Below are 13,600 nucleotides of genomic sequence, written 5' to 3' on the forward strand. Positions count from 1 at the left end.
TTTAAGGCGAGATGCTTGGCCCTGCCTCGACACTCGGTGAACTGCAGCCAGGGTCACAGCAAGTGGCCTCAATCTGGACGGCGTCACAGATACTGTCAGCGTTGGCCTGACCGAGCATTATGCCTTATTATTAGTTATTTAATTCATCTAAATGGTTATTTATTAACGCATGCGAGCATTTATACTCTGACCAAGTCATGGTGGCCCTCCGCAGCTGTTACCGTTTTCTTTTATTCAGATTTTTTTTCAAGCTTTCACTTGAATATTTTTCTCACAAATGGAGATGGAAAACTAGCGCATACAAGCCAAGAGGTGTTAACACTGGAGCCAAGTGGACGTGCCTAGTTTATGTAACCATGTCAAGTAACCACAGCAGAATGTTCACCGCAAGAACAGCACTTAATGGGAACAATATTATTTCCAGTAAAGGGACACTGCCGTGGTGCAACGGTTAGCGCACTGGACTTGCAACACAGTGGTCACTGGTTAGTTCTCCCCGTGCAGAGGTTGAAACAATGGGGCAGGTTTCTTAAATCCCCCAGCTTCTGGTTCACCCAGCAGTATAAATGAGTTCATCACAGTTAGTCGATCGGCAGGTTGCGTGTGGTGGGGTAAAGCGTAAGTATTCGCACCTCTTCCGAGACGAAAACTAAACTGTGAACATTTTTTTTTATTTTATCAGGGTGAGGCCCACTAAGCTATATGGCTCTTTTTTCAGAAGCGACCTGGCCACAACTGATAGCTCAATGAAGTGGCTCGTCAAATACAGATTTGTAGCAACCAAATACTCTGAGATGCGTGATGTTGATGCTAAATGTGGGGGAAAACCAGAGGACCCGGGAGAGAGAGAGAAACACAAGCAAACTCCAAATATACAGCAGCAGGCATCTGGCCACCGTGGACACACTCGCTTGAGCTCTCTGTTGTCGAGGTGTTTCCACCAGCAGCGGCATGAACGCGGAATTGCAGGACTGCACCTTTACCTTTAGACCTGTAAGACAGCTGTTCCCAAGCTTATGGCATAGATGAATCTCTATTGCTGTATCTTCCATATATCAATCTTCCCGAAGTCGTATCTATAACTAATACAAATGTTTTTAAACATATTACTTTCGCTAGGGGATCGTCTAAACTACGACATTATTTTAAAAGCTATCCATGCAGAGCAAAATAGAAATATGGATGCATACGAAAGATATATAAATGTCATCTTGTATACAGTATAACGTGAGTGCCAAACAATAGAACAATTCGGGCTAAGACCATGTTAATGTGAAAGCTGAAAATAACTTATCTCTACAATCATAACAAACACTTCTTCGAAGTGAATGTTGTGTAATTATAAAAGTGTTAGAGTTGTCTGGCGAACACGTTAGACAGATGTTAACGGTTAATGAAACTTTTTGTTTAAGTTAACATCCACGTATCTTTTTTTTTCCTTGCCCAAACAATAAACAGAGGACAATTAATCATAAATTCTGGTACGGACAAGACATATATTTGTCATCAACTCTCCGTCTCTATAATTAAAGCCAACACATCTGTGTATTCAGAATAATCTACACCACGGGAACCCGCCAGCTGGCTGAGCGGCAGAGCTAGCAGACCCACAATCGGAATGTTACGAGTTCATATCCTGGTCAGGGGTTGACTCGACACCAGTGCCAGATGATCCTAGTAGCAAAAGTAGCTACAAATGCTCCGGGCCCAACACTTTCAAGGGGGGCCCCGCGCTAAATGCTTTCAAGCTATCAATTCCGGTTCAGTGATTCTGCACTTGCTCTATCACTATAGTACTATACCGCCTTTTATAAACGACTGGGTGTTTAAGGTTAGCGATTTGTCATTATCTGGCTGTATAGCAAATGAAAAAATACAATTATTTTGCTGTGCAAGTTAAAAATGTGTTTTTTTTTATATTTAGGGCCCCTTTATAACAACATATGCTACAGGCCCCGCACTAGCTTAGTCCGGCACTGCTCGACACGTCACCCCTCCGAGGTCGATGAAGTGAATTCTGTTGTGTGTGTGTGTGTGCGCGTGTGGGGAAGTCAACAACGGTGGTTGTCCTATGGATAGACTCACCCCCGCCATGTGAATGTGGATTTCCCACCATTGGCTCAAGGCTTTAAGCGGGAGCTGAGCGTCGCGTCAATGCGAATTTGAGCGGGAAATCAGTTGGACTCTCTAGACGCCATCTGGCTCTCCTGGGGGACGAGGTTTATAAAACACTGCGGCCACCCTCCCTGCGGAGCCTGCATTCGTGCTTGCGAAGCGTGGAGACTTTGCATCCGTTTGCCATGACTTTGCTGCCCCGCAGTTTGTGGTGCTGGCCCATTTGTGGCTGGGGCGGGAGGTCCTAAGTCAACAAAAATTTAGTGACTTGCTTACCATTTTCTCAAGTTTGTACCACTACGATTTTTTTTATTTGTTTGCTGTTGTAACTTGCGGACCCACCCGTATTGGATTTCTGTGAAAAAAAGAGCTTAGTAGCTCTTCGGATTCCTCCTGCAAGCTAAATACAGATTCTGATATTTTTGCCCCCCCCCCCCACCTCTCCCTTACAATTCAGAAAACCGTTGCGATGTCGAAGTAATGTAAATGTCGATAGAAAAGTTGAGATGCAGCGAAATTAAATAACACTGATGCAGACAAGATAGCGATGAGAGACATTAATTTGGCGTGTTATGTGCATTTTCTTGTTTTGCTTGTTAGGCTTTGAATTTTAGCTCGTATCGGTTAAGCCGATATTTCAATTGGTCCCCTTGATTTGCTGGCAGGCCAAAGCCTCTTCTTGGGTTGCTTTTGCCCAGTGCCGTCACTGCTTGTGTTTCGTTTCGTTCTCCCTCCCGCGCACCTCCGATTTAGTACGGTTGCCTACGTATGGTGCCAGAGAAGCTTAACATACACATGCATTCTAGATTTGAAGCTTTCGTGACTGCAAGGATTCATATTCTTAGGTTTTTTCGGTAAAGTCACGTAGGTAAAAAATTAAAATTGATAAAAGTAAAATAAAAATAAAATAAAAATCACGACGTTTCGGAGGCAACACAAGCGTCCGTCTTCAGGTGGAACCGTCACAGCACGATAGCTGTATCAAGTGAGAGAAATTCCAAGAAAACAGTCCTTGTATATATACTGGTTGAGGGTGGGAGGAGCCAAGGTAGGCCCTAAATATTATTTTTGTGAGGTTCGGTGCGGCTGAAGTACGCTCTACATAATAATAGGCTCAGTCAACCATTCTACACAACAAAGACTAACTTCCTGACAGCGAGTTAAGCCGCACCACCTCTACATAATAATAGGCTCAGTCAACCATTCTACACAACAAAGGCCCATTCCTAACAGCGTACTTCATCCGCACCGAACCTCACAAAAATAATATTCAGGGCCTACCTTGGCTCCTCCCACCCTCAACCAGTATATATACAAATACTGTGTTCTTGGAATTTCTCTCACTTGATACAGCTATCGTGCTGTGACGGTTCCACCTGAAGACGGAAGCTTGTGTTGCCTCCGAAACGTCGTGATTTTTTTTTTACTTTTATTAATTTAAATTTTCTACCTATGTGACTTTACCGAAAAAACCTAAGAATATACACATACATACATTCATAGTGGCACCGATTACATTCTGATTATTTTTGGTTATAAAAGCGAAACTTATCGTTAAAACATTTACACCTCGCGCAACAAATTACGTACAATACATATTATATATAATAACACACATTTCACAAACAATTTCTATCGCTCGTAAAAGCATACACACACACAAAGAAACATTGTAATTATACTAACACAGAAATATAAACGTCGTTAAGTATACATTACGACCACATAAGTACCATTTAACACGTAAGCTTTCGCGACCAATATAATCTATTATCCAGGTTTTTTTGGGGGTTAGAGCGCGTAAATATGAATGTCGTTAAACCTTCCAGTACAAAAATCTAGCTGCCGCCTGATGAAGCTAGTTGTAATTACTGACGAAACGTCGTACTCAGATTGTAAATGTTGTGGATTTGATCTCCAACACACCGGTGTGCTGTACTAGTGACAAATTGGCATCTTCTGTTTACGTGACAAACCTAACTAATTGGCTGTGTAGGGTGGTGGCGGGTTTAACGACACATTTGTATTTACGAGATCTAACCCAAAAAAAACTCTATGGGCAAATAAGTACCGTGTGATAACCAATCATGCCACTCGGATGCTGTCCTGTAAGGGTCAGCACACTGGACTTGCAATCCAGAGGTCAGTGGATCATTTAACCTGAGCGGCAGTGGAAACAAACGGGCAAGTTTCTGTAATGCCCACCAACCTCTCTCCACCAAGGAGCGTAAATGAGAAATGCTGCAGTCAGTCGATCGGAAGGTCACGTGTGGTGGGGCAGAGTGTAGGTAACTCTTACCTCTTCCAAAATACGTCTAGCCAGCGTGGAAGACGAGGCCAAATACCCTCTAGAGGGGGTAATCAGGAGCTCTGAGTGGAGGCCCTTTTGTCAGCAGTGGCGTGAGCAAGACATTTCAGGGCTGCAGCTTTACCCTTTAAAAAATATATATCTTTAAAGTGTTATTTCACACACATACACGATACACATTTGTAATCCTTCTAACACACACAGACACAAACATCACGAAGTTATTATTACATTGCGAACTTCAGAAATGTGATGACTTGAAAAAAAAACGATGACTGTACGTTGTTTCCTATGCACAGGGTCGCTGCATGACCATGAGGCGCACTTGACGGAGGGCGGCTGGACCGCGAGCAGAACCAAAGTCGAAGATTATCTTCCCACGTGACATTGCACCCACGTCGGCCATTTTCTTTTTTTAAGCAGGCGGCCATCTTGTTGGGAGGCAGTGGTCGCTCCAAACCAAGGGGGTCAGCAACCAAAATGAACAAGAGCCGTTTTTGTTCGAATTCGGTGCAAAACTCTACATTTCAAGGGCCACGATGCAAGCGAATGCATACACATTACGTTGCGAAATGGTCCGCAAAGAGCCGCGCATGCCTCCGTAGCGGCAGGTTTGCCGACCCCTGCGCGAAACGTAGTGCCCCACGCCAACGAATGTGAACGCCACTGCTGCCACCGGGTCCCGGTCTTCCCAGGATCAGCCTCAGTTTGAGATTGTTTTCCGGAATTTGTACGTCTCCCCAGGAAATTAAAAGTTCCTGATGGTTTTTTTTGGGTGGTCAGATGCTTAATAATACACCATTCGTGACAATGCGCGTATGGATGTAGTTCTCTCTTCTGCCAGTATTATGAGCTATTCCTCTTGCCATATGCGCCATGGTTTTTTTTTGTATCTCAAGAGGTGGGAAACCTAACGGATTGCATTCAAGAGCAAGCGATCTAGAACTTCTCATAAAGCCACGACAAGATCCACGGCGATAGACTGCAGAGCAGACTACACTCTACTTTTGGCAGGGTTCAATCCCGTCTCCTTATGTACCGTATGTTTAACTTTTTTCAAACCGTACCTAGCAAGCCAACCGTGATAATTGGAGGTGCGGGGAGAAGTACAAAAATCTAAACACAAAAATAAGTTCTAGCTTGTTGAAGTGAATTCCCACCCCTACCTTGTTCTCTGGATTATACAACGCATCCCGACCCCCCTGTAGTTTGTAGCAGAACTTGGAGGTGTGTGTCTTTATAATCTGGTAGGTGTTTGTGTGATCATATTAGCTTAACTTGATCGACTCCCGGGCACTAATTTGAGGGATATCTTCATTTCGGGGGCGTCTTATGATCTAGAGAATGAGGAAGATGTTGGGCCCAGCTATTTGTTAACTTCCCCCTTTCATGTGTGTCTTGTCCGTTTATCTGTATAAATCAACGGACTTCTCATGAACACGAGAAGATCTATTTTCCTGCTGTCAATCGTTCAAATAAATACTGCCTGTGATAAAGAAATCAGCCAATTATATAGACCGTGCAGAACAGTCATTTGTGTTTCGGCTGTATTTATCAGCATTTTTTAAAAATAAGTATTGGTGTCATTATGATGTATGCTTTACAGCTTCTGAATCCAAATATAAATCATTAAACATTACATCTACTTGACTTTACAGCTCAGCCAACGATATCTTTCAGCCTAGGCTCTAGGGATATTGCCTTTTCAAACGTTTAGGCTCGGTTTCAGACCTGATTTGGTATTTTAAGATTATAATTTAAATGTATTGCATTTTTATAAATTTAAGGATTTTAAATATTAATAATTTATTTAATGACTTTTATATCAAGCATCATCGGGAGAACATGTCATACATCACTTTCTGTGATGTTACATTTTTGCATGAATCCAAAAGTATTTTTTTTACATCATCCGAAATTTCTATATAGGCCTGATTTTCAGATTTTTTGGATGCATTCCAAAAAACATTGGGAACACATCCCAAGTTGAATCACAAACGCCTAAACTCTTTCCATTGCACCGGTTTGCTGCCTACACATGGAGAACAGTGGCCCTTGTCGAAGCCAAGCCGGAAAGTACGCCGACATATCTCATGTTGAGTACGTTCTACCCTCGCCGCTAATGCCTGGTGACATTGAGCCGGCTAAATTAAACACAAGATTGGCTCGCGTTGGCCATGATTGTACTCGCTGAGATGTTTAATAATTCCTGCCTCGTGTCGAAGTCCGGTCGGCTCTTCGTTGCTGCGGGCAGCATTATCCACAGTCCACGTATTCATGAATTTGCAACTGCTTTTCCCAAAAATGTTACGACACTTATGTAATAATTTTTCAGTTCAGTGCTGTTTGAAGGCCTCTTCACATCGTATCAGCTGCACCAGTTGTTTGGCCATACTTTACCATTCTGAAGCACGCGGGGGACCACGTACCGGTTCAGATATCGATCGCCGCTGATGTCAAACGTTGCCGAGAATGGAACTCAGGTCATCGGTAATTGTTTTTTTCACCCTTTTTTCTGGCAACAAATCTCACACGCCATGTTTGTATTGACCACAATACCTGCGGTCGGAATGCAAACAAAAAACACAACTCTGATAATGTATGCACTGTCCTTGAAATTGATTGGTCCACACCCGAGACAGCTTTTCTTAGAGCCTAGTCTCACATGGTGTTGGACCAGATGACGCGGTGCGCTAACTAGCCACGGGGCCACCACTTTGCCTCGTCACGCGATGTGTTACGTGAAAAGCTTTCGGGTTACAAAGGGACGTGCAAGACAATAAATTATCAAAATGGTTTGGAAACAAATTCCAAGGTATGCGTAGGCTCAGACGTTGTGTTGTATTTTTTGTTACGTCTGCACCTGTGTTATAGCATCCGTATGCAATTGTGAGCATTAAGAGGCAAACATACACGAGTAGGTGTGACTCTGTGCTATATTGCCAACAGTTTTTTTTTTTTACACTGCCTATTTGCCTTCACGCCTACCTCCAAGAAATATGAAATGATGGGTAAACATTGCCAGGGAATTTCTGTCTCCGCATGAGTTTAGTGTTGCACCTCCCTTGACTGCAACGTGCCCCCGAGCAAGACTGTTCATCTGTACATAAATTGCGCGGAAGAAATTCACACATTTCAATCGACTGTGTGCCTATATGGGTTCGCTAATAATGAAAAGCTTGTAGATGTATAATTTTTTCAAGGTCGGGACAACAACAGCAGCAACAACAACCGTTGCAGATGTGGAAATCGAACAGTGTTGCAAAGCTGCGTCTCTTCGTGGTTATTAACATGCGCACTCGCCGACCTCAAGCTAAACGCGCAACAGGACCCGGCCCTCCCCTTGACCGCAGGACACGCGTACAGTGCGGCCGGAGAGCACCATTTATTTAACGGAGGCCGCACCACTTTAATAACGAGCATCTGCACCGACCGTTCCCAAGCTGTGATCCGCCCGGCTGCCAAGTTTCTGTCGCGTCCCCAATGCCCCCGAGAGGCATCACGCGTCTTTGGGAGGCATCCGTCGTAGCCTCGTGAGCACACGCGCTCGCCACTCCGTGCGGTTCTTTTGCCGATTTTTTTTCACGTTTCGCCTTTTTAGCCGGGATTTAGTTTGGCAGCAGCACCGAGCCGCAGAAGAAGGGCAAGTTGTCGTTGTTGTTGTTGCTGCTGTTGTAACGGCGCATTGCGCGGACGTTTGACGCCGCGTAAAATCTTGCGTTGGAACGAACCGCTGCCGGCCTTCACAGTATTTATGGATGCCCCAAAAAAGAGAAAAATTCCAAAAAATATATTTACTTGAATTCAGTGTACGTAACTAATCTAGCGAGTAATTTCAACGTCATGTAGACCACTAATACCACAGTAGAACCTTAAACGTTGCTTGTGAAACCGTTGTATCTGGATATCATGCTTGCTTTTTTTATAATAAAACATTCGTTTCTTTCACAACTTTAAATGATTCACGAATCCTGTTTTCAGAACATTCTCGTCTTTGCATATAAAAAAAAAATCCGCACGGTTTATGATGTTTTTTTTTACGCAAGCGTTCACTCGAACATCTCAGTTTAAGCAATTAAAAGGACGGGTACCTCAACGTCAAATATGCGCACACACAATTATATACCGAGTACATTCACAGAAGGGGAGCCCCAGCGGGGGGGTGGGGGGGATAGTTTGTAACACACGGCATACTGCATCTAATTTCACAACGTGCTTGCGTTCAAACCACAAGAACGAGACGAACCACAGCCACTTGGCGGTCCAAAAGCAACGTCCATTGCAGGAGTTATTCTTGTTTTGTTTCACCCTCGAGCCATTAGTGACTGACATTCATGAATCCAGTGGTACTATATTTTTGAAGCCACCACATCCTACAAGGAACGTTTGAAATGGGCACACCAGTGAATGGAAATCCCTTCTTGAAACAACGCCGTGCGAAGAATGCCCTCTTCACAGATGTGCCACACAGCCTGGCGCCACGTGACCTTCCAGTGCCAGGGACCAGAGCTGCGGCTGCGAGGACGACAAATCGCATCTCCATCCGTCCAAGTCGTGCACGCGTGGCAAAGTGATTGAATCGGAAATGCAAAAGTGGCGGCGTCAACCCTTTCCGCGCGGCGTCGACCTCACGATCGCATACATACGTACTTACATTCCACTATAGGCATAAAGCTGCAGTGATAGAGAACGTGCGATGCATTCATAGCATCGCAGCAGAAGAAGAAGAAGAAACGTGGGGAGCCCTCTTTATTGTGCCCAGACAGCCTGTATTCTCAGCGTGGGAGCAGAACGACTGGTGAGCTATGGAAAGGCAGTGCTGCTGAAAGTGTTCGCAGTGCCAAGCGGAGAGCCAAGGTGCACGTGCTCTGGACTCTGCACGAGACCGGCATTTGCTTCACCTGCTTTTTTTTGTCGTCCATAATAGAGTTTTTTTGGGGGGTTAGATCGAGTATAATTAGATAAATGTGTCGTTAAACCCACCGCCACCTGACACAGACGATTAGTAAGGGCTGCCACGTAAACAGAACACGCCAATTTGTTACGAGTACTGCACACAGTGTGTTGGAGAGCCATGCCACAACATTTACAATCTGAGTGCTCAGAGCCATGCCACAACATTTACAATCTGAGTGCTCAGAGCCAAGCCACAATATTTACAATCTGAGTACTCAGAGCCATGCCACAACATTTACAATCTGAGTGCTCAGAGCCATGCCACAACATTTACAATCTGAGTGCTCAGAGCCATGCCACAACATTTACAATCTGAGTACTCAGAGGCATGCCACAACATTTACAATCTGAGTACTCAGAGCCATGCCACAACATTTACAATCTGAGTACTCAGAGCCATGCCACAACATTTACAATCTGAGTACTCAGAGCCAAGCCACAACATTTACAATCTGAGTACTCAGAGGCATGCCACAACATTTACAATCTGAGTACTCAGAGCCATGCCACAACATTTACAATCTGAGTACTCAGAGCCATGCCACAACATTTACAATCTGAGTACTCAGAGCCAAGCCATAATATTTTCGATCTGAGAACTCGGATTGTAAATGTTGTGGCTTGGCTCTCCAACGAATTGGCACGTTCTGTTACCGTGACAACTCTTACTAGTTGGCTGTGTCGGGTGGTGGCGGGTTTAACGACACATTTATATATTTACGCGATCTAACCCAAAAAAAAAACCTGTGTTATGGATTATTTTGGTTGCGAAAGCCAATGTGTTAAACGGAGCTTTTTTTGGTTTCCCCACTGAAATCCACTTTGCGCACTAACAGACACCAATGCCGGACAAGCCTCACAGAGACGAGAAGGAACAATCCACTCTCAACCTTAATAGAATCCATTTACAACAACAACAACAAAAAACAACCCTTGTCTTGTCATTTTGACCAATAAAAAGGTACAATTATACAGCATGGGTCACGGAAGTCCATAGGCTGATGAAGTGGAAGACTTTTATTTATTTGTAGCGATGGATTATGTGTGAATATACACGTGCGTTCGTGCGTGTATGTTCATGGTGGCACAGTGGGGAGCGGTAGTGTAGCGGTTAGCGCACGGCGCTATGAACCCCGTGACCCGGGTTCGATTCCCGCTCATGACCAAGACCAGTGACGATTATCTGAAACAGTCATGGGCCTTCAGTAGGTCGAATCAGCCTCAAATGAGTATCTGGTGCGGTGTGTAAACATCGCCACTGGGGAGACAAAGGCGGTCAGGCGTGGTGCTGGCCACTCTCCTCCCTCGTGTGCCGTGCCGGCCTTCGTAGGTGCTTGCCAACAGCACTTGCCCCAACAGTCCGTTGCAGGCTATACGGGGGATATTTGTCTTTGTCTTTTGGTGGTGGCACAGTGGGGAGCACAGGTGGTGTATCTACCAAATAATCGCTGCCTCCTGACCTCATTCCAGCGAGCCTTGGACACTTCACGTGACCTCCAAGTGCACCCTAGCCTGGCCCAAGCACTGAGATGACATCATTGTCAGTTAGTGGCAAGTGGTGGTGGTGGTTGTTGTTGTTGTTGTTGTGGTTGTGGTTGTGGTGTGCATGTGTGCCAGAACAAGTACGTTTGCAAGAGCACTTTGGTGTCGGAGAAAACAATATCATGAGAGCCCACAGCGTTGTAGCAGTGATCAGCCACGGCGGAAGAATTCGTCCTGCCGTGTTTCAAATCTGCCTTGTGCTCGCGAATACGGTCTGATATGTGTCGTTTCGTTTCCCCAATGTAGCAATCACCACAAATACAACTCAGTTTGTAGACTCCAGGATACTGCAAGTCAGGAATGACATCTTTTACGGATGGGATCAGATCACGGATTTTGTGTACTGTACTGAATCGGACCTGAATCTTGTGTTTGTTTAAGATTTTCGAAATATTTTTGGTAAGGCCTGCTATGTATGGCAACGTAATGGTTTTTTGAAGTGCAAGTCAGAATGACATCCTTTACGGATGGGATCAGATCACGGATGTTGTGTCCTGTACTGAATCGGACCTGCATCTTGTGTTTGTTTAAGATTTTGGACATCTTTTGGTAAGGCCTGCTATCTATGGCAACGTGATGGTTTTAATTTCCCCAAAAACAATGTTATGCCCAGCTTTTCGTACCTACATTTGCAATCGCACAATAAAACGTATACTAACATCTTTATAATTACATCTTCCGTCCTAAGACGGGCTAACAAGCTAGTCTAAATATATTTGGCGTCGAAGGTTCATCAGTATCACCATCATAGTCATTTTCACTCATTAATATCACCGAAGCATGTTTTTGAAGTGCTGTAGACGGATGGGGTAGATGAATGGGTAAGAGGTAGCTAGGAGGGTGCATGCCTCCAAAGCAGCCCCAATTGTTTTGTAATTTTGACAAATACAATTCTACAGCATGGGTCAAGAAGGTCCACAGACTGAAGAATTGAAATAAATAAAAAAGCCTGTGTGTGCGTGCTCGCTAACAGCGCTTGCCCCAATAGTCTGTCGGCTATATGGAGGATCTTTATCTGTGTCCGCACGTGAATTTCAACCGTCGCATCACCCACGGTGATCCACACTAGCGCATAATGAACTTTCATATAATTCAGCACAATTGTATCTACAGTGGTACCCTGGAGATCGAACTTAATTCGTTCCAGAAGTCAATTCGAACACCGATTTGTTCGAACACCGAATTAATTTTCCCCACAAGAATGAAAGTAAATGACATGAATTGGTTCCAGACACAAGACATCTCTCATTATGAAGCATTTTTACACGAAGTTTACAGTAATTACATGCATAAAATCTTACAATAAAACAACAAATGCAATAAATAAATTGAGACATTGTGTATGGATAAACACCAAAAACACTAAAATAAAGGAAATTTACCAAAAAGTTAAGGAACGATGTTTTGCGGATAACTGCACTGGGTGAGAGCTACGTGTTAACTGAGCCTCTCATACGGTAAAACCTTTGTCTGGGCAAGCGTCATGCACGCTGGGCCATACGCGTTTCAGCCATACAGGTTCTTTCAAGTCACGATTGCCCGTTCGACCTGAGAATTTCGTTCGGTTTCCGGGGCAAAAATGTTCGGAAATATCGTTCGAACACCGATTTGTTCGAGTTCTGGTGTGTTCGATCTCCGAGGTTCTACTGTATAAAGCATTGCAGAGCAAGCATATGCTCCAACAAAGATCTCTCATACAAAAGACAAACCTTAACATCGCCTGCCTAATGTTAGCTATGCAGAAACAACAAAAAACCTCGACATGCTTATCAATAAATGAATATTAGTTATAATCCCCCCAGCATTGCATTGTCAATGGGTCATCACCTGCAGTGGCCACTTTTTTTTTTAAAGAAAGTAAAACCCCACCACAAAACAATCTGACAATTATTTACCACCACATTTGCACAAGATACAGCATGACATTATTTGAATTTCTATCGCGTCCAAACGTGGCATCATGTCAAAAGGCTGCACTTGAATCTGCGGGCATATTTATTTACTACTCTACTATTTTTATTTTACCAGGTAAGGCCCACTGAGCTTTTTAGCTCTTTTTCAGAAGCGACCTGGCCACGAATTATAACCCAATGAAGTAGCTTATCGTGTGGAAATCTATAGCAGCTAAATACATGTTTCTAAATGTGGAGGGAAAAACCAGAGGACCCAGAGAAAAGTCCACGCGACCATGGGGAGAACATGCAAACTCCAAATATACAAGCATCAGGGTCGGGATCGAACCCACGACCTCCTGTATACCAGGCGAGGTAGTTAACATCTCGCCATTGTGGCGAGAAGTTAAAGAGAGGTAGCCAGCCATAGGTCGAGGAGAAATTAGGTAATGTCCTTAGACTTGAAGAGGGTGCAGGGAGTGTGCAGCACGGATGACAGGGGGAGTGGAGTTCCAGATCATTCGGAAGCAGAGGAGAATGAGAGAACAAGTGACCTTCCACCGAGCGAAGTTTGACCGGGGGCTTTGACAGAATTCCTCGGTTGCCGGAGCGGAGGATGCGTGGACGGGAGTCGAGTTGGAAGAGAGAGAGAGGGGAAGATGTCGGCAGCGGGCGAGTCCGTGATTTGCACAAATTGTGGAGGCAGAAAGATGGCTGTCGGGCTGAAGAGTCACGTCAATGGCCGCCCCTGGTCATGACATGAGGAGCGGCGAGTGATGGACCGTCC

General features: G+C 44.5%; 1 protein-coding gene across 1 annotated transcript in view; it reads left to right on the top strand.

Annotated features, from left to right (window-relative positions):
• Positions 1-7,655, top strand: part of LOC133350563 (anthrax toxin receptor 1-like) — a 68,558-nt gene extending 60,903 nt beyond the window's left edge. Inside the window, exon 18 of the mRNA XM_061565029.1 lies at positions 4,723-7,655. Coding sequence (XP_061421013.1) covers positions 4,723-4,752 — 30 coding nt within the window. The 3' untranslated portion in view covers positions 4,753-7,655. The remainder of the gene's footprint in view (positions 1-4,722) is intronic.
• Positions 7,656-13,600: the final 5,945 nt, after the last annotated feature.

This window comes from Lethenteron reissneri, chromosome 34 (genome assembly GCF_015708825.2).
Source record: "Lethenteron reissneri isolate LAM-NWPU_2019-01 chromosome 34, ASM1570882v1, whole genome shotgun sequence".
Lineage (NCBI taxonomy): Eukaryota > Metazoa > Chordata > Hyperoartia > Petromyzontiformes > Petromyzontidae > Lethenteron > Lethenteron reissneri.